The sequence below is a fragment of the Hippopotamus amphibius genome, chromosome 4 (genome assembly GCF_030028045.1).
Source record: "Hippopotamus amphibius kiboko isolate mHipAmp2 chromosome 4, mHipAmp2.hap2, whole genome shotgun sequence".
Classification (NCBI taxonomy): Eukaryota; Metazoa; Chordata; class Mammalia; order Artiodactyla; family Hippopotamidae; genus Hippopotamus; species Hippopotamus amphibius.
Window position 1 is genome coordinate 153299564 of NC_080189.1, and position 26635 is coordinate 153326198.

At 36.5% G+C, this 26635-nt stretch overlaps 1 protein-coding gene across 8 annotated transcripts in view; it reads left to right on the forward strand.

Moving 5' to 3' along the window:
- The window catches only part of GPHN (gephyrin), a 596826-nt gene that overhangs the window by 358041 nt on the left and 212150 nt on the right, over window positions 1-26635 (forward strand). For 7 of the 8 annotated variants that reach the window (XM_057732172.1, XM_057732168.1, XM_057732171.1 and 4 more), the window contains 2 exons: window positions 4828-5100; window positions 6451-6558. In XM_057732172.1, the coding sequence (XP_057588155.1) occupies window positions 4828-5100; window positions 6451-6558 (381 nt within the window). The remainder of the gene's footprint in view (window positions 1-4827; window positions 5101-6450; window positions 6559-26635) is intronic. The other variant, XM_057732169.1, reaches the window with a different exon arrangement.

The window sequence follows — 26635 nt, forward strand, 5'->3', positions numbered from 1 at the left end:
TATCAGCATTATAATCTTACTAACAGTGCCTGTATTATAACATATCATAGTATATTAGTAAATGTAATATGAAAAATCAGTCAAAAGATACTGGTACATTACTGGAGTCCTACACAGACATTAACAGTTAGGCTAGTTGTCATCATATCATATGATCAAAATGTGTCCCAGAGTGATGCGTCTCAGATTTACAGACTTGTCAGGTTCCAAAAGTCTCAGCAACATATGGCTTTTCTCTTTCTGGCATCTGCTACAGCTGAGCCAAGAAACAATATCATCTCTTGTTCTAGAGTAGTACTGTATTTCCCTTGTTCCATAACCCCTTTACTCATTCCTTTACCTTCAACGGCCATTCCTCCTCTTCATTTATACCCAAACATTTCCTTTGAACATCTTTGAAACAGTTGGTTTGGCCACTGGGCTGGCCCGGATTGCCGTCAGAAATACTAGTTTAGCAAGTACTTCCCACTCAGTCCATTCCATTCATATAAGATAAGGTTAAGGTTACATAGGTACAGAGCTAGTGGGCAGTCTGAAACACCAGGCAATATAACTGCATTTACTGTCAAGCCCAATTTGGCCAGATGGAGTAAAACACAAGTCTGCACCATCAGGCCCTTAGGAATTCTGACATCAAGATTTAAAAGTATAGTTAAATTCATAAGTTTCAGCTTATGAGTCATCCTTCCTTCTGGCACCCACATTGCAGTCCTGGTCCTAGGACCATTGTATCAAGTAGAAAAGAGGACAGTTGAGGTTATGTGGGGAAAAAAGAAAAAGGATAATTGCAAAGAGAAAAGTATAGTTGTAGAAGCATCCTTTTCCATCCCCTCTTCCCAGAAAAGTAAAGGAATCTGTCTAGAAGGAACCCTTACTTAGCCTCCCTATTGTTGAGTGTGGTCACACATTAATGAAAGCTTCATGACTTTGTCTCCTCCCATTTTAGAAAACAGATGTTTCAATTGCCCATTTCAATTTTCTATCATATTATTGCTCTGAAGATGAAAGTGTGTTCCTTGGTCTAACAAAAGTTCCATGGTCATTGATACAATGTTCTGTTCTGGTCATTTTATAGTACATTGAGCATTTGCATCTACTCCAGGATAAGCAAAACTCATACCAGAGTAAGTGTCTATACCTGTTAGGACCCATTTGTAGCCTCCAGGGACTAACAGCATCAGTCCAACATGCCAGCTATGTGTAGGATGTTTCCCCTGTAGAATTAGCTGCATAGCCCTCTGCCATCTGTCTTTCTTTTTAGCAGACAAAACAGTTCTTATTGGCATCTTGTGCCTCAGGGTGTAAGAGGAACATATCTAAATTCAGCCCATCTCTGCATTGCTATGAATTTCCAGTGTCCACTCATCTCATGGGCCCAGGTGGCCATGTCAAGCAAGTACACCAGGATATCTGCTCACCAGTACCAATCAACTTCTAGTTCTGGAAGGGAGTTCTTCTCATGAGCATTAACGTAGTCCACTTTAACATACCCCTGACATTCCCAGAGTGATTTCCATAGGGCCATGCCCCATGTAGGTATCCATTGCCTGTCTGCCTGACCATACAGCCAGGCCATTTGGACACTTCCCATGAGTCAGTAAAAACCCAAACATAGGGCCAAACATGTAGTTCAGCCCATCGAGCTGATTTGTTTTTACCTTCTTCAATCAGAGTGGCGGCCTTCCAAACAGGATGCTGTCCCTTCACCTTGGAATTGCCATCCATAAACCAAGCAGCTCTTTGTTGATCAATAGAAAGCTGTTTATAGGGCACCGCCCAAGTGGCCCAAGTGGCCATAGGATCCAGCAGCTCCTCAGGTGGTTCCGAAGTCAGCCCTAGGTGAAAAGAGGCTGCCTGCTCGTGAGTACCTCCTTGCATTCTCCTGGTAGCATGATTCTATATGCAACATTTCCATTTTATTATGGAACTCTCCTGGGCATTGCCTTCGCCATTAGAGCTTTTCTCTGAAATTACCCAAGACATTATGGATATTTCAGGTTTCAGGATTATTTTGGGTCCTTTAATCATAAGGGCAGTCTCAATTAAAGTGCAATAGAAGTAGTAATTTTCTCTCAAATGGAAATTTTCTGGTTCAAAATCCCACAGTTGTTGTTGGGTGGTACTCAGGTTTTTGCTATAAGCCCCAGCCTGCACTCCACACAGGGCTTTTGTACAGCAAATTAATGGCCTGTGTGCTCCCATTTAGCATGCCCAATTATATTGGTGGAAGAGTGGATTTACGTGCCTGCTGTTTTACAATATGAAGTAGGGGAGGAATTCTCCAGTCAAACACAACATCCATCCCCATAATACATTCAGGTAAAGGAGATTCACCACTTCACATACAGTTCACCATCCAAACATTCTAATTCTTATCCTTAATCCCATCAACTGTTGCATTCCTGTGTCTTCCCATTTTAACTGTACCCCCTCCCCGATTTCAACAGGTTTTAGAATCACAGTACATGGAGCTCCCATGTCAAGGAGTCCCAGAAAAGTCTCTTGTCTCCTGATGATTTTAGCTGTTTATGTGCATGTGGCCTTGGAGTTCTAAGGCCTGGGTTGGGCCAAGGGATCCACACCCTTCTGTCAGACCTTATATTGATTAGATTATGGGTCCATCACTTAAGGTGACTCAAGGTAAGGTGTCTTTGCCTCCTAGCTTTTTTAATTCCTCCAAATCAGGGTAAATAGAGATTTGTTTAGGACCCCTTAATGTTAGGAGACCAGCAGGGTCTCCCATCTCTCTACTTAACCCACCACAGTGCTTCTTTAAGACCTCTGTTTTACCCCCATCAAAGCTCACTTTATTCATACATTTCTTAATAACCATTTAAATATTTCCACCCTGCTAGGACAAGTCCCTTGAATTTCTTATTTCTCCTTCCCCATTTTCTTATGAATCAGTCCAACTTTATTTACTATTTATTGCTTCAACATAAATTTTTCCTTGGGAAGCAGATCTGAGGCTAGCAGCTATATGTCAGACCATCCAGAATCCAAGCTTGGCCCAGCCTCAGGATCCACCCGAACATTCTCCATTACTTTTGTTTTAGCTAGTACAGATACCATTAACCGAGGAATTGTGTACTTACCTTGTTTCTTGTTGTTTTGCATTTCTTTGTGCATTGACATAACTCCTTAAGAGTTAAATCTTTCATTTTAAAACTTCATTGCTAATTTTATCTCCAGTAATTAAATGCAGTACAGCTGCAATTCCATACTCCAGGTGACCATGTGTTCATCTAGGCTCTAAAGAGTCGTTATCCCCCACCCTCTCTTCCTTCCTCCTCCCAGATCACAAGTTTCAGTGAGTCAGGGTCTTTCTGTCAAATCCCACTTCTTAGCACCAACTATAAGGAGCTTTGACCAACTGCAGAAGTTAGCCAGCTACAAAGTTGGAACACTCCACAAGATTGCCCTCACTTCTGACACCAGTAGCATTGAGGCGATTTCTAAAATCACCCTCACTTTTAATAATTCACTAGAAGGGTTCACAGAACTCACTGAAAGCTGTTACACTCACAGATATGTTGTATTACAGGGAAAGAATACAGGTTGAAATCAGCCAAGGAAAGAAGCACATATGGCAGAGTCTAAGAGAGATACAAACAGAGAACTTCTGGTCATCCTCTTCCATGCAGTCAAGGACAGCATCACCTCCTCTTAGTCATAATATGAGACAGTATGCACAGAGTATTGCTAACTACACACTCTCCTTTGCCTTTGGTGTTCAGAGTTTTTATTGGGAGTTAATCACATATTGCCCACATGGTTGACCAGTCAGCCATTCCCAGTTCTTTCCAGAGGCAAAACTGAAATTATGTTTCCTAGAGCCCTCATGATAAACCACATTGTTAGACTGTTCAGTGACCAAAGCCCCCAGGCAAGCAGAGACACTTTTATCAGGCATGACGAAACAGAGACCTAGAGATCACCTCCCAAAAGCTGAGAGTAAAGGCCAGACTTCTCTTTGATTAAGGTTAAATTCTTTATTTATAGTAAAATAAAAACTACTATACAATTTTTTTCCATTAGGTTAAAAGATTAGATACTTTCCAGGTATTCCAGTAACCCTCCATAAATTTTAAGATATTTCTTTATGTATTAGATTTTAAGGTAAGTTATTTTAAATGTAAAAGAGAAAGACCTCTGCTCAACCATATTCCCCAAACATATCTGGCCTTATGTTCTGATTTTAAAGTTCTCACCTATTTTCTTTTGGTGATACATTATAGGTAATAATGGATATATTTTGAGCATTAGCTGCCTCTTCTGCTTGCTTGGCACCCTGCAGTAAATGTTGTACTTTCCTTCACCCCCATCCCCAAAGACCAAGAGACTGTATTGACTTTTATGCTATACAAACTTATATCTATTTTTACATATTGTACAATGTTGTCTAGCTGTACTTTATGATTGTAGTCGGAACTTTAGCTCTCTGAATAAAATAGTTCAGTACTCAGTTGGTTTGTTAGTTCCAGTATCCTTCTCTAACCAGAAAGGTAAAAATTGTTACCTGCTGTCTCATAATGTATCTTTAAACTGCAAAGTTGTGTAGAAATTTTACTTTAAAAAAATGTAGTGTTCTTACATAGTGTAGTTCTTCAGCTTATGGAGAATACTGTAATACATGCCATGCTTACTTCATATTTCACATTGCAAAGACAATACATTAAATATGATTCATTTTTAAGACAGATGGACAGAAAATCACAAATAAATCCAAAATTTGTGATCCAAGATTACAAGTAAACTTGATTGCTACCAATTTTGTATGCCTATAAAAATGCTTTACCTTCATTTTTTTCTTCCTCTTGCATACAGGAATGCTTTCAGTTCATACTGCCAGCCCTACCTCATGCCATTGACCTTTTACGTGATGCGATTGTAAAAGTAAAGGAAGTGCATGATGAACTTGAAGATTTACCTTCCCCACCACCACCTCTTTCCCCTCCTCCCACAACTAGCCCCCATAAACAGACAGAAGACAAAGGGGTTCAGTGTGAAGAAGAGGAAGAAGAGAAGAAAGACAGTGGTGTTGCTTCAACAGAAGATAGTTCTTCATCACATATAACTGCAGCAGCCATTGCAGCCAAGGTAAGCCTGCTAAGAGAGACCCAGAGATCTAAAGGACCCACAGGTAAATGTATCTATTTCATCTCTCTTTCTGTCTCATTCTTCCATAAGTTAAATACCACTTCAGGGCATCCTTTAAAAAGAACTGGGATGTCCATGACACTCCACAGCTATATTCCCACTATCATGTAGAGTTCTTGAAAGCATTGAAGTTTTGTTCTGAGTCCTGAGGCATTAAAGATCTGCTGTTACCTATTGAAGTAATAGCTCCAGTGATAAACAATGTGACATTTAAGAACTCTTTGAAGGTGTCATTTTTGTGATCATATTAAATATACAATGTTCATGTATTCAGAACATCAAATACTGACAGCTTCTTAAAGGAGCAGCAAACTGAAGGTAAGAGACCTAAGATAGTTCAAGAAATTAGTTGAGAAAGATTAATAAATTTTTTTTTTAAATACAAGACTCCTCAGAAGTTAACTAGTGCTTATTTAACTGTTGGACACAAATTACCCCAGTCATATAGAGTAGAAATGGATGTAAGATATTTGCATTTTTAATTTAATAAAGTATTAAATATTATTAAAACTGCATCAAAGAATTACATGTTCTCTTTGAGCAATTCTGGAAGTAAATAGAGTACCATGAAGTACTTCAGTAAATTTAGTCATTATCTTAGAGTCACAGAACATGATTTGCATTATTATCCATATCTAGTATAACCCACCTTGTGTACTTTAAAATCTTCAGACAGTAGCAAGTATATCACTTCTGGGAATAATGATTGTTCATTGGCTGAGAACATAAAGATTGAAAATCTAATCACTACATGAAGTAATTTCTAAAGTTTTATGCCTCGTGGATACTTTGGCTATGAGCATAGCATGAGAGGATTTTCTGACAACATGTATATTGGAAAGGATCATAGAGACCCTTTTGAAGTATCCATTTAGACAACCAGTAGGTGCTTCTTTCACTGAAGACTGGGTTATTGTGTCTCTAGATCCATTCAGTGGTCCGTTAAGCCCTTACTTAAGGCTAGTAAGTATTTAAGTTGTGTGGGGAGGTTTGTTTTATTTTGTTTTGTTTTGTGTTTATGGAACTGAATGATGAAATAGGTAGATTACTAAATCATCATATGTTCTCTTTTACTCTTAATTAAAAGAGCTAAAAGTACCATCAGTTTCAATCTTAAAAAATGCTTTGTACCATTTGAAATCTAAGCTGATTTTGCCATTCTACATTTGAAAATTTTTGACATTTCATTGTTCCATTTGTTTTCACCCTTTTTCCTTTCCAGTCATTTTGCTTGTATAGTTTCATGTTCTCCTGCCACTATATTCATAGTTATTATGTGTTGTGCATTAGAAGCATCCATTCTACACCAGTCCTGCTGTTATCATGGCACACGGTGAGCAGCCCATTCCTGGTCTCATCAGTCATTCCCATGATGCAACAGTCAGTGCAGAGGAACCGGTAAGACAAGAGGCTTTTGCATTAATGATTTTGCAAACTTACAGCCTACCTCCTGTCCTTGGAGGTAGCATATTATGGTAGTGTGTTATGGAAGATGTGTTTTATTCTGAAGGACCTTCACTAGTGCATTTTTGTGAAAATGTGAGTGCCACTGAGTATCTTCCATCAAGGAATTTAATTTAATAGACTTTTTCCTGTACCTAAAGTACTCTGACGTAATTAAGATTTTGTAGTATGTGGCAATGAACTTTCATCACATGACTTCCAAGAAATTCATGGCTCAGAAGTTATTTTTTTCTTTAGTAATTTCATCACATACCATTAAATAAATTGCCTGGCTTAATTAAGATAATCCATTAAGAGGATCACATTAAGTTTTAAAATCTAAGCAGATTGGTCAAGATAATATTTAATTTGTATTAATCTTGCTTTTTTTCCTTATGATTTTGCATCTTATTTTCTTTTCTTTCACTGTGTTCTCATTACAACCATTTACAGAATTGAGTCTTTGTACAAATTCTGACATTACTTATCTTCAGATAGAAACTTTTAAGGGTATGTATCACTTATTTCAGTCATTGGCTGAGTGATACCTTGTAAAAAGTGTCAGGTTAGAAAAGATTAAACTGGTAAGTGTAGCTGAATAAGCAGTGACAATTTAGACCATGGCTGCAAAAAACAAAAACAGAAAACAAATAACAACAACAACAAAAACACTCAATCCCTGGTATGAATATAAAATGAGAAGAAAAATAAGTAGTAAAGTGTAATTTTGTTTTTAATCCTTGGGAAGAAAAAACACCCAGAATTTCAGGGGGATGCAGGGAGGAAAACTAGTATCACTTGAGTCTTGGGAGAAAAACTACCGGATGATGACTTTAACCCTTTTATTCAACCAGCCATGCCTGGCTGGAAACAAACTTAGCTAAGTCAAAGGCCAAGTAGAAAATGTAAATATTGATTAATAAAATTATGAATGAATTTCAGTTGACAACTGAATTCTCCAGCTATAGCTTTGCTATAAGTTATAAACATTCCAAAATGTACCAGACTATCTTTTGTATTCTTATATTACAAAGCAGCCACAGCAACTATAATAATTATCCAGGTTTTCAAACTGAAATATTTTTAAGTTGTGTATTTATAACCAAGCTTTTAAGTTATCATATTCTGAGTTTCATGTTATTACAAAGAAGATGATTTGAGTAACACTTCAGTAGTTAGTTCCTAGTGATCTGAATACTGGTTATTGCCAAACTGATCAACTTGCTTTTTCAGGAAACAAAGAGGCTTGAGGAATGCCTCTCATAATGGTATTTGTTAGTTGCCTCTCCAGCAGCCATTTCCCATTCCCTCTTTCTAACACTACACCACATTTCCCAGTCACATAGTTTGGGTGCTCTTGACTAACCCTCCAGGGTAGATTGGTTGTGTATAATCAGCATATCCATTTCACACAGCCACAGTTTTTAGTTCAAGGAACACATAATTCAGGTCAATAAGAGCAAGTGGATCTCATCTCTTAGATTTTATTTGAACTACTAGGAACATAGATTCTCTGTTTCCTATGGCATATGAATGAGGAAATATAGAACTCTAAGAATTGCTATCTTGGAACCATGAAAGTAATACCTGCCAATAATGGAGCCGACTATAAAGAAGCAATCCTAAGAAATGGGAGAGAGAGAGATACTCAGTCCTGGTCACTTTGTTCAACCACTTGCTCAAGCCTCTGTTGAACTATACCTGACTCCTGACTTTTCAGTTACCTGAGCCAATACATTACTTTAAAAAAACTAATTAGACACCAAGGGGGGAAAGCGGCAGGGGGAGGGGGGCTTAGAGTGGGATGAAGTGGGAGATTGGGATTGCCATATATACATTACTAAAAAGAAAAAATATCAAATTATACACTTTAAACATATGCAGTTTATTGTATGTCAATTGTATCTCCATAAAATTCTTTTAAAAAAAACTAATTAGAGACAGAGATAGGTAAACCGTTGTCTGCAACCAAAAAGCATCTTAACTAATATATCTCAATATGCAGTGTCTCATCAAAGAGCTGAAAAGTCTTCCTTATAATAACTGAAATGCATCAAATACAAATCCCTGAAGTTTCATATTTGAATGAGAAACCTGATTCAAGAGAATAGAGAGTAGGGGAGTGTGATACATAGGAGGAAAAAAAGGAAAATAAATCTTTCCCCTCGGTGATTACTAAATAAGTATAAAGGTCTTTTCAAGGAGACTGGATCCAAATCTGAAGAAATTACAACTATACTTTGCATAATGCTTTCATTATGCTTGCAAAACTCCAAGCATAATGAGAGGCAAGGAGGAATTAAGACAAAGATAGCCATGGAGATACATATTAAGAAATCTTATCTCACTGACAGAAATTAAATCTTCTAAAGAAATCCCACATAATAATGATGGTCCCCAAGCTCCATTGGATGTAAGAAAATCTGCTGCTTGCCCTGGGAAGAAAAAGAGTTGCTGATTTCCTTTTGGGAAAGGATATGGAGAAAACAATATGTTAGATTGATATGGCCAGTCAGGAAGAGTCTGTCTTCCTAGAGCATTTATTTGGAACTTAAGAGAGAAAATGCTAAGAGTTAGCAACAAGCCACTCTTATAGATTTGCCTGGAGATAAATTACACCATTACAAAAGAACAGAGACGCTTACAACGTTTTGTTCAGAAAATTGAAGTATATACATATATATGTATATCTTCATATATGTATATGGTTTTATTGTTTCTTCCTATCAATGATGATTTTAGTATATTAAAATAATATTGTGTCAGTCACTCTTCTACACATTTTACGTACACCAACACTTTACATATATTGTCATTTTACTTATGAGAGAATTGAAGCACAAAGAGGTTAAGGACATATAATCAGCTAGAGACTACACTGGTATTCAAGTCCAGATAGTCTGGCTCCTGAATCATCACTCTTGACCTCTCTGCTTATAGCATCTCTCAGTGCAAGAGAAAGAAAAAGAATGATGTTCTGGGAGATGACTAGCTAGTTACAAATTCTTTTCAAGAATGAGAATTAGGATTTTTGGATCTTGGTTTGGAATACTTGAATGATAAAATGCATTGCACAACCCAAGAACTGTGAACAATAGGATATATTTACTCTGGAAGTTTGCTACTCCAATCAACAAAGGTTTAAGCTATAAGCACAGTTGGAGTCTGAAATATATTTAGATAAATCCATGAAATCAAATACTTTGGAGAAAAAAGCATGACATGTTCAAGGAATAATATTTTTAAGGGTTGAATCATAACATTCGTAGAAATATAAAATAAATGGTCAAATATTCTACTTAATTAATGAGAGAACAGTAAGCTGTTAAACCAGTTCAAAGAAAAAAAATCAAAGGACACATACATATATTAACAGTCACAAAGACTGAGATGAATTTTTTTTTATTGGAATATAATTACTTTATAATCTTGTACCAGTTTTTGAGGTACACCAAGGTCAATCATCTCTATTTATACACATATCCCCATATTCCCTCCCTCCCTCGACTCCCCCCCACCCTCCCCGTTACAGTCCTCTAAGGCATCACCCATCATCGAGTTGATCTCCCTTTGTTATACAACAACTTCCCACTGGCTATTTTACGATTGGTAGTATATATATGTCTATGCTACTCTCTCACTTCGTCTCAGCTTCCCCTTCACCTCTCGCCCCCCGCAAACCTCGAGTCCTCCAGTCTATTCTCTGCATCTGCATCCGTATTCTTGTCTTGTCACTGAGTTCATCAGTACCTTTTTTTTTTTTTCAGATTCCGTATATATGAGTTAGCATACAATATTTGTCTTTCTCTTTCTGTCTTACTTCACTCTGTATGACAGACTCTAGGTCTATCCACCTCATTACATATAGCTCCATCTCATCCCTTTTTATAGCTGAGTAATATTCCATTGTAAATATATGCCACATCTTCTTTATCCATTCGTTTGTTGATGGGCATTTAGGTTGCTTCCATGTCCTGGCTATTGTAAATATTGCTGCAATAAACATTATGGTACATGTTTCTTTTGGGATTATGGTTTTCTTTCGGTATATGCCCAGGAGTGGGATTACTGGATCATATGGTAGTTCTATTTTTAGATTTTTAAGGAACTGTTTGTAACAAATTGTTTTCCATAGTGGCTGTACCAACTTACATTCCCACCAACAGTGCAGGAGAGTTCCCTTTTCTCCACACCCTCTCCAACATTTACTGTTTCTAGATTTTGCAATGATGGCCATTCTGACCAGTGTGAGGTGATACCTCATTGTGGTTTTGACTTGCATTTCTCTGATGATTAGTGATGTTGAGCATCTTTTCATGTGTTTGTTGGCCATCTGTATGTCTTTGTTGGAGAAATGTCTATTTATGTCTTCCACCCATTTGTGAATCGGGTTATTTGCTTTTTTGGTATTAAGCTTCATGAGCTGCTTGTATATTTTGGAGGTTAATCCTTTGTCCGTTGCTTTGGTGGCAAATATTTTTTCCCATTCTGAGGGTTTCCTTCTTGTCTTGTTTATGGCTTCTTTCGCTGTGCAAAAGCTTTTAAGTTTCATTAGGTTCCATTGTTTATTCTTGATTTTATTTCCATGATTCTAAGAGGTGGGTCAAAAAGGATCTTGCTTTGATGTATGGCATAGAGTGTTCTGCCTATGTTTTCCTCTAGGAGTTTTATAGTGTCTGGCCTTACATGTAGGTCTTTAATCCATGTTGAGTTTATTTTTGCATATGGTGTTAGGAAGTATTCTAATTTCATTCTTTTACATGTTGCTGTCCAATTTTCCCAGCACCACTTATTGAAGAGGCTGTCTTTTTTGCATTGTATATTCTTGCCTCCTTTGTCAAAGATAAGGTGCCCATGTGTGCTCGGGCTTACCTCTGAGTTCTCTGTTCTGTTCCATTGATCTTCCTTTCTATTTTTGTGCCAGTACCATACTGTCTTGATCATTGTGGCCTTGTAGTATGGTTTGACGTCAGGAAGCCTGATTCCACCCACTCCATTTTTCCTTCTCAAGATTGCTTTGGCTATTCGGGGTCTTTTCATTTCCATACAAATCGTAAGATTTCTTGCTCTAGTTCTGTGAAAAATGCCATTGGTAATTTGATGGGGAATACGTTGAATCTGTAAACTGGTTTGGGAGGTAGAGTCATTTTCACAATGTTGATTCTTCCTTTCCAAGAACATGGTATGTCCCTCCATCTGTTTCTGTTGTCTTTGATTTCTTTCATCAGTGTCTTATAGTTTTCTGCATACAGGTCTTTTGCCTCCTTAGGAAGGTTTATTCCTAGGTATTTTATTCTTTTTGTTGCAATGGTAAATGGGAGAGTTTTCTTAATTTCTCTTTCTGCTCTTCCATTGTTAGTGCATAGGAATGCAAGAGATTTCTGCACATTAATTTCGTATCCTGCTATTTTACTAAACTCATCAATTAGTGCTAGCAGTTTTCTGGTAGAGTCTTTCAGGTTTCCTATGTATAATATCATGTCATATGCAAAGAGTGACAATTTGACTTCTTCTTTTCCAATTTGAATTCCTTTTATTTCATTTTCTTCTCTGATTGCTGTGGCTAACACTTCCAAAACTGTGTTGAATAATAATGGTGAGCGTGGGCACCCTTCTCTTGTTCCTGTTCTTAGTGGGAATTCTTTCAGTTTTTCACCATTTAGAACGATGTTGGATGTTGGTATGTCATATATGGCTTTTATTATGTTGAGGTAATTTCCTTCTATGCCCATTTTCTGGAGAGACTTTATCATAAACGGATGTTGAATTTTGTCAAAAGGTTTATCCGCATCTATTGAGATGATCACATGGTTTTTATCCTTCAGTTTGTTGGTATGATGTATCACATTGATTGATTTGTGTATATTGAAGAATCCTTGCATCCCAGGGATAAACCCCACTTGATCATGGTGTATGATCTTTTTACTGTGCTGTTGGATTCTGTTGGCTAGTATTTTGTTGAGGATTTTTGCATCTATATTCATCAGTGATATTGGTCTATAATTTTCTTTTTTTGTGACATCTTTGCCTGGTTTTGGTATCAGGGTGATGGCGACCTCGTAGAATGAGTTTGGGAGTGTTCCTCCTTCTGCTATATTTTGGAAGAGTTTGAGAAGGATAGGTGTTATCTCTTCTCTAAATGTTTGATAGAATTCGCCCATGAATCCATCTGGCCCTGGGCTTTTGTGTGTTGGGAGATTTTTAATCAGAGCCTCAATTTCCATGCTTGTGGTTGGTCTGTTCATAGTTTCTGTTTCTTCCTGATTCAGTCTTGAAAGATTGTATTTTTCTAAGAATATATCCATTTCTTCCAGGTTATCCAATTGATTGGCATATAGTTGCTTGTAGTAGTCTCTCGTTATCTTTTGTATTTCTGTGGTGTCCGTTGTTACTTCTCCTTTTTCATTTCTAATTCTGTTGATTTGTGTCTTCTCCCTTTTTTTCCTGAAGAGTGTGGCTAATGGTTTATCAATTTTGTTTATCTTCTCAAAGAACCAGCTTTTCGTTTCATTAATTTTTGCTATGGTTTCCTTCCTTTCTTTTTCATTTATTTCTGCTCTGATCTTTATGATTTCTTTCCTTCTGCTCACTTTGGGGTTTCTTTGTTCTTCTTTCTCTAATTGTTTTAGGTGTAAGTTTAGGTTGTTTATTCGATAATTTTCTTGTTTCTTGAGGTAGGACTGTATTGCTATGAACTTCCCTCTTAGGACTGCTTTTGCTGCATCCCATAAGTTTTGGGTTGTTGTGTTTTCATTGTCATATGTTTCTGGATATTTTTTTATTTCCTCTTTGATTTCTTTAGTGATTTCTCGGTTGTTTAATAGCGTATTGTTTAGCCTCCAGGTGTTTGTATTTTTTGCAATTTTTTTCCTGTAATTGATATCTAGTCTCATGGCATTGTGGTCTGAGAAGATGATTGATATGATTTCAATTTTCTTGAATTTGCCGAGGTTTGATTTGTGACCCAAGATGTGATCTATCCTGGAAAATGTTCCATGTGCACTTGAGAAGAAAGTGTATTCTGTCGTTATTGGATGGAATGCCCTATAAATATCAGTTAAGTCGAGATGGTCTAATGTGTCATTTAAAGCTTGTATGTCTTTATTTATAATCTGTTTGGACGATCTGTCCATTGATGTAAGTGGGGTGTTCAAGTCTCCCACTGTTATTGTGTTACTGTTGATGTCCCCTTTTATGGCTGTTAGCATTTGCCTTATGTATTGAGGTGCTCCTATGTTGGGGGCATAGATATTTACCATTGTGATATGTTCTTCTGGGATGGATCCCTTGATCATTATGTAGTGTCCTTTCTTGTCTCTTGTAATAGTCTTTACTTTCAAGTCTAATTTGTCTGATATGAGTATTGCTACTCCAGCTTTCTTTTGACTTCCATTTGCATGGAATATCTTTTTCCATCCCTTTACTTTCAGTCTATGTGTGTCCATTGGTCTGAAGTGGGTTTCTTGTAGGCAGCATATAGAAGGGTCTTGTTTTTGTATCCATTCAGCCAATCTGTGTCATTTGGTTGGAGCATTTAATCCATTTACATTTCAGGTGATTATTGACATGTGTGTTCCTATTACCATTTTCTTAATTGTTTTGGGTTTGTATTTGTAGGTGTTTTCCTTCTCTTGTGTTTCCTACTTAGAGAAGTTCCTTTAGCACTTGTTGTAAGGCTGGTTTGGTGGTGCTGAATTCTCTTAGCTTTTGCTTGTCTGTAAAGCTTTTGATTTCTCCATTGAATCTGAATGAGAGTCTTGCTGGGTAGAGTATTCTTGGCTGTAGGTTTTCCTCTTTCAGGACTTTCAGTATATCCTGCCATTCCCTTCTGGCTTGCAGAGTTTCTGTAGAAAGGTCAGTTGTTATCCTTATGGGTTTTCCCTTATATGTTATTTGTTGCTTTTCTCTTGCTGCTTTTAATATTTTTTCTTTGTGTTTAATTGTTGTTACTTAGATTAATATGTGTCTTGGTGTATTTCTCCTTGGGTGTATTCTGTATGGGACTCTCTGTGCTTCTTGGACTTGGTTAATTATTTCCTTTCCCATGTTGGGGAAGTTTGAGATGAATTTATAAACATATATAAAACCTGGTCACTATGCAGGGCAATAATTAGTCGTTCCTTCTCAGGACAAAATTTATTTGCATTTCTGTAGATAATAATTTGCATTAGTATTAGTTTTCTGTAACTTGCAGAGTTGTAAAATCATGAAAGTAAAAAGTTCAGATAACCCAGAAGAGTATACACTCAGGGCATTTAATAATCTTTCTTGCCCATTTTCATGACAACTCTCTACACCCCCTATCATAATAATCTCAAAGATGATTTTTGATGCAAAAAATGGCTGCTCTCATTAATTTTGGCTTGATTATTTTTTTAGCTGCCACAAAATATTAATTAACCAGATAGCCTTTCTGAGTTTGCTTTGCAAATCCTGAGGCTGCAAAATTTATTTCTGTCTGGAAGTTTTCATAGGGAGCCTCAGATTTCCACCTTTAAAAGTTTCTATTTTTGCCATTCCGAGTTTAGGAAGCCAAGCCCCAGACAATCTCTTCACCCTATTTTACCTGCAGGTACCTATTATTGGATGAATTTCTCTCTTCTCCAATTCACCAAAATTTCACTACCATGTATAAGTGACCTTCCTTACCACATGCAAGGCTAAGACCCCCTACTCCAGGTACCAGGTCGTTTTTTCCTGGGAGGGCTTTGTAGCTATTAGCTTCAGTGAGTGCAGCCAATCTTTGTTCTTCCAAAGTGGTATTCATATCTGATTAAATGGGCATCATTCTCAAACATGACACTTATAAATCCTTGGTTCCACCATCAATTTGTCCAATTATATCCTGTTAAGAAGGAAGACATTCTTAATAAATCTATGGAAATCATTGTATTGTCAAGAAAAGTCAGCAGACCTAGTAAGAGTTTCTGATTTCTTAGGGACTCCCTGAGAATCAAGTATATTTAGTTTTAAGAAATCACCATCTATTGAGAGAAAGATGGCTGAGTAGGAGGACATGCGCTCACTCCCTCTTGCAAGAGCACCGGAACTACAACTAACTGCTGAACAGTCAGCTTCAGAAAGACAATGAAACTCACCAAAAAAGACACCCCACATCCAGAGACAAAGGAGAAGCTGCAATGAGACGTTAGGAGAATCCGCAATGAGACGGTAGGAGAAGCCACAATGAGACAGTAGGAAGGGCACAATCGTGTTAAAATCAAATCCCATAAATGCTGGGTGGGTGACTCACAAGCTGGAGAACAGTTATACCACAGAAGTCCACCCACTAAAGTGAGGGTTCTAAGCCCCACGTCAGGCTTCCCAACCTGGGATTCCAGCAACGGGAGAAGGAATCCCCAGAGAATCAGACTTTGAAAGCCAGCAGGATTTGATTGCAGGACCTCCACAGGACTAGGGGAAGCAGAGACTCCACTCTTGGAGGGCACACAAAAAGCTGTGCTCACCAGGACCCAGGGGGAAGGAACAGTGACCACATAGGAGACTGAACCAGACCTACCTGCTGGTGTGGGAGGGTTGCCTGCAGAGGTGGGTGGTGGCTGTGACTCACTGAGGTGACAAGGCCACTGGCAACAGGGGTTCTGGGAACTACTCATTGGCTTGAGCCCTCCCAGAGTCTGCCATTAGCCACACCAAAGAGCCTGTAAGCTCCAGTGCTGGGTAGCCTCAGGCCAAACAACCAACAAGGTGGGAACACAGCCCCACCCACTGGCAGACAAGCAGATTAAACTTTTACTGAGCTCTGCCCACCAAATTGGATTAAAGTCTTACTGAGCTCCGCCCACCCAGCCCAACCCACCATGAATCCCTCCCATGAGGAAGCACCCACGAGCCTCCTAGATCGCTTCCTCCACAAAAGGGCAGACAGCAATATCAAGCAGTATCAGCAGTATTTCATCTTGTGGAACTAAAAACCACAGCCGCAGAAAGACAGAGAAAATGAAAAGGCAAAAGACTTTGTACCAGCTGAAGGGACAGGATAAAACCCCAGAAAAACAACTAAATGAAGAGGAGATAGGCACTCTTCCAGAAAAATAATTCAGAATAATGATAGTGAAAATGATCCAGGACTATGAAAAAAGACTGGATGCAAAGATCGAAAAGATGCAAGAAAAGTTTACCAAAGACCTAGAAGAATTAAAGAGCAAACAAACAGAGATATGCAACACAATAACTGAAATGAAAAATACACCAGAAGGAACAAATAGCAGATTAACTGAGGCAGAAAGGCAAATAAGTGACCTGGAGGACAGAATGGTGATAATCCCTGATGGGGAAAAGAATAAAGAAAGAAGAATGAAAAGAACTGAAGACAGCCTAAGAGACCTCTGGGACAATGTTAAACGCACCAACATTCACATTATAGGGGTCCCAGAAGTAGACAAGAGAGAGAAAGGACCCAAGAAAATATTGGAAGAGATTCTAGTTGAAAACTTCCCTAACATGGGAAAGGAAATAGCTACCCAAGTGCAGGAAGCGCAGAGTCCCAGGCAGGATAAACCCAAGGAGAAACACACCAAGACATATAGTAGTCAAATTGACAAAAATTAAAGACAGAGAAAAATTATAAAAGCAACATGGGAAAAAGGACAAATAACATACAAGGGAACTCCCATCAGGTTAACAGCTGATTTCTCAGCAGAAACTCTGCAAGCCAGAAGGCAGTGGCATGATGTTTCAAGTGATGAAAGGGAAGAACCTACAACCAAGAACAGTCTACCCAGCAAGGATCTCATTCAGATTCGAGGGAGAAATCAAAAGCTTTACAGACAAGGAACAGCTAAGAGAATTCAGCACCACCAAACCAGTCCTACAACAAATGCTAAAGGAACTTCTCTAAGCGGGAAACATGAGAAGAAAAGGACTTAAAAAAGACAAAAACAAAACAATTAAGAAAATGGAAATAGTAACATACATCTCGATAATGACCTTGAATGTAAATGGACTAAATGCACCAACCAAAAGACACAGACTGACTGAATGGATACAAAAACAAGACCCATATATATGCTGTCTACATGAAACCCACTTCAGACCTAGGGACACATACAGACTGAAAGTGAGGGGATGGAAAAAGATATTCCATTTAAATGGATATCAAAAGAAAGCTGGAGTAGCAATAGTCATATCAATAAGATAGACTTTAAAATAAAAAATGTTACAAGAGAGAAGAAGGGACATTACATAAAGATCAAGGGATCAATACAAGAAGAAGAGATAACAATTTTAAATAGATATGCACCCAATATAGGATCACCTCAATACATAAGGCAAATGCTAACAGCTATGAAAGAGGAAATCGACAGTAACACAATCATAGTGGGGGACTTTAACACCCCACTTACACCAATGGACAGATCATCCACACAGAAAATTAATAAGGAAACACAAGCTTTAAATGACACAATAAATCAGCTGGATTTAATAGATATCTATAGGACATTACATCCAAAAACAGCAGATTACACATTCTTCTCAAGTGCACATGGAACATTCTCCAGGATAGATGACATTTTGGGTCATAAATCAAGCCTTGGTAAATTCAAGAAAATTGAAATCGTATCAAGCATCTTTTCTGACCACAGTGCTATGAGATTAGAAATCAATTACAGGAAAAAAACTGTAAAAAAACACAAACACATGGAGGCTAAACAATATACTACTAAGTAACCAAAAGATCACTGAAGAAATCAAAGAGGAAATCAGAAAATACCTAGAAACAAATGACAATGAAAACACAACGATCCAAAACCTATGGGATGCAGCAAAGGCAGTTCTAAGAGGGACGTTTATAGCGATACAATCCTACCTCAAGAAACAAGAAAAATCCGAAATAAACAATCTAACCTTACACCTAAAGAAACTAGAGAAACAAGAGCAAACAAAACCCAAATTTAGTAGATGGAGAGAAATCATAAAGATCAGAGCAGAAAGAAATGGAATAGAGACAAAGAAAACAATAGCAAAAATCAATAAAACGAAAATCTGGTTCTTTGAGAAGATAAATAAAATCGATAAACCTCTAGCAAGACTCAGCAAGAAAAAGAGGGAGAGGACTCAAATCAATACAATTAGAAATGAAACAGGAGAAATTACAATGGACACCACAGAAATAAAAAGCACCATAAGAGACTACTGCAGGCAACTATATGCCAATGAAATGGACAACCTGGATGAAATGGACAGATTCTTAGAAAGGTATAACCTTCCAAGAGTGAATCAGGAAGACATAGAAAATATGAACAGACCATTCACAAGGAATGAAATTGACACTGTGACTAAAAATCTCCCAACAAACAAAAGTCCAGGACCAGGTGGATTCACAGGTGAATTTTATCAAAATTTAGAGACGAGCTAACACCCATTCTTCCTGAATTCTTCCAAAAAATTGCAGAGGAAGGAACACTCCCAAACTCATTTTATGAAGCCACTATCACCCTGATACCAAAACCAGACAAAGATACTACAAAAAAAGAAAACTACAGACCAATATCGCTGATGAATTTAGATGCAGAAATCCTCAACAAAATACTAGCCAACAGAATCCAACAGCACATTAAAAGGATCATACACCATCATCAAGTGGGGTTTATCCCTGGAATGCAAGGATTCTTCAATATATGCAAATTAATCAATGTGATACACCATATTAACAAATTGAAGGATAAAAACCACATGATCATCTCAATAGATGCAGAAAAAGCTTTTGACAAAATTCAACACCCATTTATGATAAAAACTCTCCTGAAGGTGGGCATAGAGGGAACCTACCTCAACATAATAAAGGCCGTATATGACAAACCCACAGCAAACATCATTCTCAATGGTGAAAAACTGGAAGCATTCCCTCTAAGATCAGGAACAAGACAAGGATGTCCACTCTCGCCACTACTATTCAACATAGTTTTGGAAGTCCTTGCCATAGCAATCAGAGAAGAAAAAGAAATAAAATGAATCCAAATTGAAAAAGAAGTCAAACTGTCACTGTTTGCAGATGACATGATACTATACATGGAAAATCCTAAAGATGCCAGCAGAAAACTACTTGAGCAAATCAATGAATTCAGTAAAGTTGCAGGATACAAAATTAACACACAGAAATCTCTTGCATTTCCATACACTAATTAAGGAAACAATCCCATTCGCCATTGCAACAAAAAGAATAAAATACCTAGGAATAAACCTGCCTAAGGAGGCAAAAGACCTGTACTCAGAAAACTATAAGACACTAATGAAAGAAATCAGAGAAGACACAAACAGATGGAGGGACATACCATGTTCTTGGATTGGAAGAATCAACACTGTGAAAATGACTGTACTACCCAAAGCAATTTACAGATTCAACGCAATCCCTATCAAATTACCAATGGCATTTTTCACAGAACTAGAGCAAGAAATTTTACAATTTGTGTGGAAACGCAGAAGACTCCAAATAGCCAAAGCAATCTTTAGAGGGAAAAATGGAATAGGTAGAATCAGGCTTCCTGACTTCAGGCTATACTTCAAGGCCACAATGATCAAGACAGTATGGTACTGGCACAAAAACAGAAATATAGATCAATGGAACAGGATAGAAAGCCCAGAGGTAAACTACGGTCAACTAATCTTTGACAAAGGAGGGAAGGATATACAGTGAAGAAAAGGCAGCCTCTTCAATAAGTGGTGCTGGGAAAATTGGACAGCTACATGTAAAAGAATGAAATTAGAGCACTCCCTAACACCATACACAAAAATAAACTCAAAATGGATTAAAGACCTAGATGTGAGGCCAGACAGTATAAAATTCCGGGAGGAAAACATAGGAAGAACACTCTTTGACGTAAATCACAGCAAGATCTTTTTTGACCCCCCCCCCCCAGAGTAATGGAAATAAAAACAAAAATAAATAAGTGGGACCTAATGAAACTTCAAAGCTTCTGCACAGCAAAGGAAACTATAAGCAAGACGAAAAGACAACCCTCAGAATGAGAGAAAATATTTGCAAATGAATCAACAGACAAAGGATTAATCTCCAAAATATGTAAACAGTTCATGCAGCTCAATATCATAAAAACAAACAACCCAATTGAAAAATGGGCAGAAGACCTAAATAGGCATTTCTCCAAAGAAGACATACAGATAGCCAAGAAGCACCTGAAAAGCTGCTCAACATCACTAATTATTAGAGAAATGCAAATCAAAACTACAATGAGGTATCACCTCACACTGGTCAGAATGGGCATCATCAGAAAATCTACAAACAGTAAATGCTGGAGAGAGTGGAGAAAAGTGAACGCTCTTGCACTGTTGGTGGGAATGTGAATTGATGCAGCCACCATGGATAGCAGTATGGGGGTTCCTTTCAAAACTAAAAGTAGAGTTGCCATATGACCCAGCAATCCCACTGCTGGGCATATAACCCAGAGAACACCGTAATTCAAAAAGACACATGCACTCCAATGTTCATTGCAGCACTGTTTATAATAGCCAGGACAATAGAAGCAACCTAAATGTCCATCAACAAATGAATGGATAAAAAAGATGTGGTACATATATAGAATGGAATATTACTCAGCTGTAGAAAGCAATGAAACTGGGACATTTGTAGAGACATGCATGGACCTAGAGACTGTCATACAGAGTGAAATGAGTCAGAAAGAGAAAAACAAATATTGTGTATTAACACATATATGTGGACTCTACGAAAATGGTACAAATCAACCAGTTTGCAAGGCAGAAATAGAGACCCAGATGTAGAGAACAAACATATGGACACCAAGTGGGAAAAGTGGGGAGGGTTGGGACGGAATGACTTGGGAGGTTGGGATACCAAATTGTACATTCTAAATATATGCAATTTATTGTCTGTTAATTGTATCTCAATAAAAGTTCTTAAAAAAAAAAACAAAAGAAATCATGATCTATGAAATTGTGTGGGTTATATATAGGTTGAGAAGATAGAAAAAATTTCCTCACATATCCCAAAAGTAGAACATTTGAAACATCAATAATATTCTAAACAGATATCCAGAAAAAAAATTTTCTGTTTACTCAGTCCTATGTTGTTAATTCTCATTCCACTAGATCTTAGCTTAGCAGTTTGCTTTCATGAAGCTTTCAGCTCCTAGACTAATAAGAGTTTTGGAAATACTAGCTCAGTCCACTGTTATACTCTAAAAGTTATCTAAGGAATATCACTTCAGTAGTCTGTACCCAAGAGTATATTCTTTGAGGTGTCAGTAGTTGGAAGTATCTGGTACAGTTCTTTCTGTGAGGCGTGTGAAACTGTCCTTCTTTGTTAAATGCACAAGCTCTGGTCTATAGTTTATAGCATAACTTTTAGGTAAGCATCAAAATCCATCTGTAGATGACAGGGACTTAATGGGTGTAGCTATTACTGTAACTAGTAATATCAGAATGGAAGGGAATAAAATTCTCTATTGAGGGATGGAATATAACTATTTCAAGAGTTTTAGGCAGTGATTCCCCTTAGAGTAAAAACATTAGGGACTGGGGATAATTGACAGTTCTCCAGGGACTTTACACAAAGCACACAATTAGTGAAATGGTTATATTAGCAATATTTTGCTTATATAAACTTAACCTAGAGAAGGCTAGGCTTCTCTTTTGGTATGACAACTTCCCATGAAATTTATGGTTGTAACTCAAACAAATCTATCTTTCATCACTCCTTATCTATACTAAAAGAACAAATTTTTGTAATTGATAAGAGTCTGCCGGAAAATCTCAAAGATAATTTTAAGTGAAAGATACTCTGAAATTTTTTAATAATTTGTTCTATACTTAGGATTTGATTTAGAGTTGTCAGAGGAAATTTGGACACAATTTAAGATAGGATCATGGATGCATGAGAAATAATTTTTGGTTGCCTTTTTTAATTAAAATGACAATAAAACATTTTTAAAAGCATATAAGATAACACCATTGTTAAGAATGAACTCTTTCATAGCTGAGGAACTTTTTGTTCTTTTTTCCCTTTAATACTTACACATATAATAACAAATGGCAGAGAAAGTTGAGCACGTGCTCTGTTGCTTCTGTTGTAGTCTCAGTGACTCGTATTAAGTATAACTTTTAATGGAAGTAAGTCATTTCTGTTTCACAGAGAAAACTTAAGGTAGATAATAAAGAACTATCTGACATATGCATATTTTAGCAAATAGAAAATCTCATGAACATGTATAATATAATTTTCTACAGCAACGTGCAATCCTTTGACTACTTGTTAAAGTAGCAAAAAGGAACATGTTCATAAACATGACAAATTTCTAGCATCTATATAGCAAATAAAAATAAGCAAAAGTATATAAATTTAAAATTATAATTAGTAATCAATGCAACAAAAGAAAAAACAGATAAATTGGACTTCATCAAATTATAAACTTTTGTGCATCAAAGGATACTGTCAAGAGAGAAAAAGACAATCTACAGAATGAAAGAAAATATTTGCAAATCACATGTAAGAGAAAGGATTAATATCTAGAATATATAAAGAACTCCTGCAGCTGAGTAACAACCAAAAAAAAAGAAGAAAAAAAAGAAAAAGGAACCCAATTGAAACATGGGTGAAGGATTTGAATAGACATTTTTCCAGGGAAGGTATACAAATATACAAATAGCAATGTGCACACAAAAAGATACTCAACATCACTGGTCATTAGGGAACTGCAAATCAAAACAACAATGAGATACCACTTTATATTCATTTGGGTGTTTTATCAAACCCCCTCCCCCCAAAAAAAATTAACCCAGAAAATAAGTGTTGGCCAAAGATGTAGAGAAATTGGAACTCTTGTGCATTGCTGGAGGGAGTATAAAATTGTGCTACCACAGTGAAAAATACTTTTGTGGTTCTTCTAAAAGTTACACATGTGATCCGGCAATTCTACTTCTAGTTATATACCCAAAGAATTGAAAGCATGAACTAGTACACCAGTGTTTATAGCAGCTATATTCACAATGGTCAAAAGGTGGAAACAGGCAAATACCTACTGATAGATAAATGGATAAACAAAATTTGTTATATACATATAATGGAATATTATTCAGCCATAAGAAGAAATGAAGTTCTGATACATGCTACAACATGGATGAACATTGAAAACATTATACTGAATTTAATAAGCTAGGAATAAAAGGACAAATTGTGTATGAGTTCACTTACATGAGGTACTCAAAGTAGTCAAATTCATAGAGACAGAAAATAGGGTAGGTGAAAGTGGGGAGTGGGGAGTTCCTGTTTAAAGGGTATGAAATTTCTTTTCAGGATGATGAGAAAGTTTTGGAAATGGATGATGGTGATGTTTGCATTACATTGTGAATTTGCTTAATGCCATTTCATTGTACACTTAAAACTGGTTAAAGTGTTAAATTTTATGTATATTTCACCGCAATAAAAAAATTTAATTATGATTAATAATTGATGTTTCCTATTTTATCTTATTTAAAAATTATCTAGGCTTCTAATGATTATCCATTTTAATTAGTTTAATTTAATGCAGTCCAAAGTTTGTTACCTAAAAGTCATAGAAATTATGTTCAAGCTGACATGCATTATGTAGGAGTAATGTCAGCTTGTTCAGTCAATAAACTTGTGTATGTTTAGGGAAAGCAACCCAAGAAAAACAAAATGTATACTTGTATTATATTTAACATTTAAAAGATTTGAAGACAATTTTTAAACCAAAATTATTAAACTAGTCTTATTTGCCAAAGATTTATCCTAATTGTATGAACTTAGATTCTCAAAATACTTATGAGTTAGTGTCTATAGTTTTTTTTTAAGTCTAGTATATTTGAAGTATTAGAAATTCAGTTTATTTGGGGAAATATTAGGAATAATTAACTTATTTAGGCATTTATCTCTGTAAGCCAGTCAGAACAGAGCTCCTTTAACTTCAGAGACAATACAGTTTTATACTTTCCAGAGATTGGGAAACATTTCACAATGGTAAAGGGTAAAGGTCTTTCTAAATTACTGACAAACACAGAGAGAGCTCATAGTTTCAACTCTACAGCTTCAGCCACAGGTCCAGAATAAATACAGAAACACGAAAACTCATCCCCACTGCCCCCTACAAAAAAAAACCCAAAGACCTGTTCTCCTTCCCAGAGGGCACCAATTTCTTAATTGTTTTGAGCTCAAAATGGAGAAATAGGCACATAAATATTTGTTAAATATGAATAAATATTTGTTAATATTAATGGATATTTGTTAAACCACCTTCTCATCTCATTCTCATTTGCTTTCATACACACCCCAGAAGTAAATACTTTTTAATGTTAGAGGGGTATCCTTTAAAACTTTATCTTTTTCTGTACAAACATAGTAAATAAAATCCTAATAGTTTTTATGTGACATGTATGTGTTTGTGTATATTTAATTAAGAGAGGGAGAGAGAAACTTGACAAGCTGCTTCTAAAACTTATATGGAATGGAAATGCAAAGGACCAAAAATAACCAGGATACTCTTGAATAAAAAAATGAACAGAGTGAGAAGATCTGCTCTATAAATATCAAGACTTAAAATGATATAAGGTAGTGCATTATTGCTACAAGAATTAACACTTAGATCAATGGAACAGAATAGAAGCCTTAAAAATACCAACACATATGGACACTTGGTATATGACAGAGTTTGTACTACACATTAGTGGAGTTTTTCAGTAAATCATGTGAGGACAACAGACTGTCCTTATGAAAAAAATGAAATTGATTCTCATATCCCATACAATATCCAAAAATCAGTTCAAAGTTTTTTAGAAACCTAAATATGAAAGACAAAACTATAAAGCTTTCATAGATTTATATAGGAAAAAATTTTCATTGTGCTGGATTAGGGAAGGATTTCTTTTTAAATATAATTGAAGTAAAATTCACCATTTTTAGGTGTACAACTCAGCGGCTTTTAGTACATTTACATTGTTGTGCAAGCTTCACCTTTATCTAATTCCAGAATGTTTCATCACCCCTCAGAAAATACCACACCCAGTAAGTAGTCACTCCCCATACCCCCACCTCTCATCCCTTATGAACCACTAATTTGCTTAGCTTTGTATTTGCCTATTCTGGACATTACACATGAGTGGAATCATACAATATGTGGCTTTTCATGTCCAGCTTCTGTCACTTCATATCATGTTTTTCAGGTTCATCTGTGTTATAGCAGATATCAGTGGTCCATTTTATGGCTGTAAAATATTCCATTGTATAGATGTACCACGTGTTGTTTAGCCATTGATCAGTTGATAGGCATTTCAGTTGTTGACAGTTTTTGGTTATTAAAATAATGCTGCTATCAGCATCCTTGTGCAAGTGTTTGTTTGAACACCAGTTTTTGATTCTCTTGGATGTACACCAGGGTAGAATTGTTGAGTCATGTGATAATTTTGTGTTTAACTTTGTGCGGAACTGCCAAATTGTTTTCAAGAGCTACACCATTTTATATACCTAACAGCAATGTATGAGGTTTCCAATTTCTCTACATACTCAACATTTGTTATTCTCCTTTTTTAAAAAAATTATAGCCATTGAGTGCGAAGTATCTTATTGTGGTTTTGATGTGCATATCCCTAATGACTAATGATAATGAACATCTTTTCATGTTGCTTGTTGACCATTTGTATATCTTCTTCAGAGAAATGTCTATTCAAGTCTTTTGCTTCATTGCTTAAAATGAGATTTTTTTTTTAAATGGGTTGTCTTTTGTTGTTCAGTTGTAAGTATTTTTTATATATTCTGGATACTAAACCATTATCATATATATGATTTGCAGATATTTTCTCCCATTCTCTTCTGTTTTCAACTTTTCTTAATAATGTCCTGTGATGTGCAAAAGTTTTTAATTTTGATGAAGCCCAGTTTGTCTAAATTTTCTTTTGTTCCTTATGCTTTTGGTATCATATCCAAGATCAGTTACCAAATCCAGAGTAAAGAATATTTATCCCTCTATTTTCTTCTGAGAATTTTATCATTTTTAGCTCTTACATTTATGTCTTTGATCCATTTTGA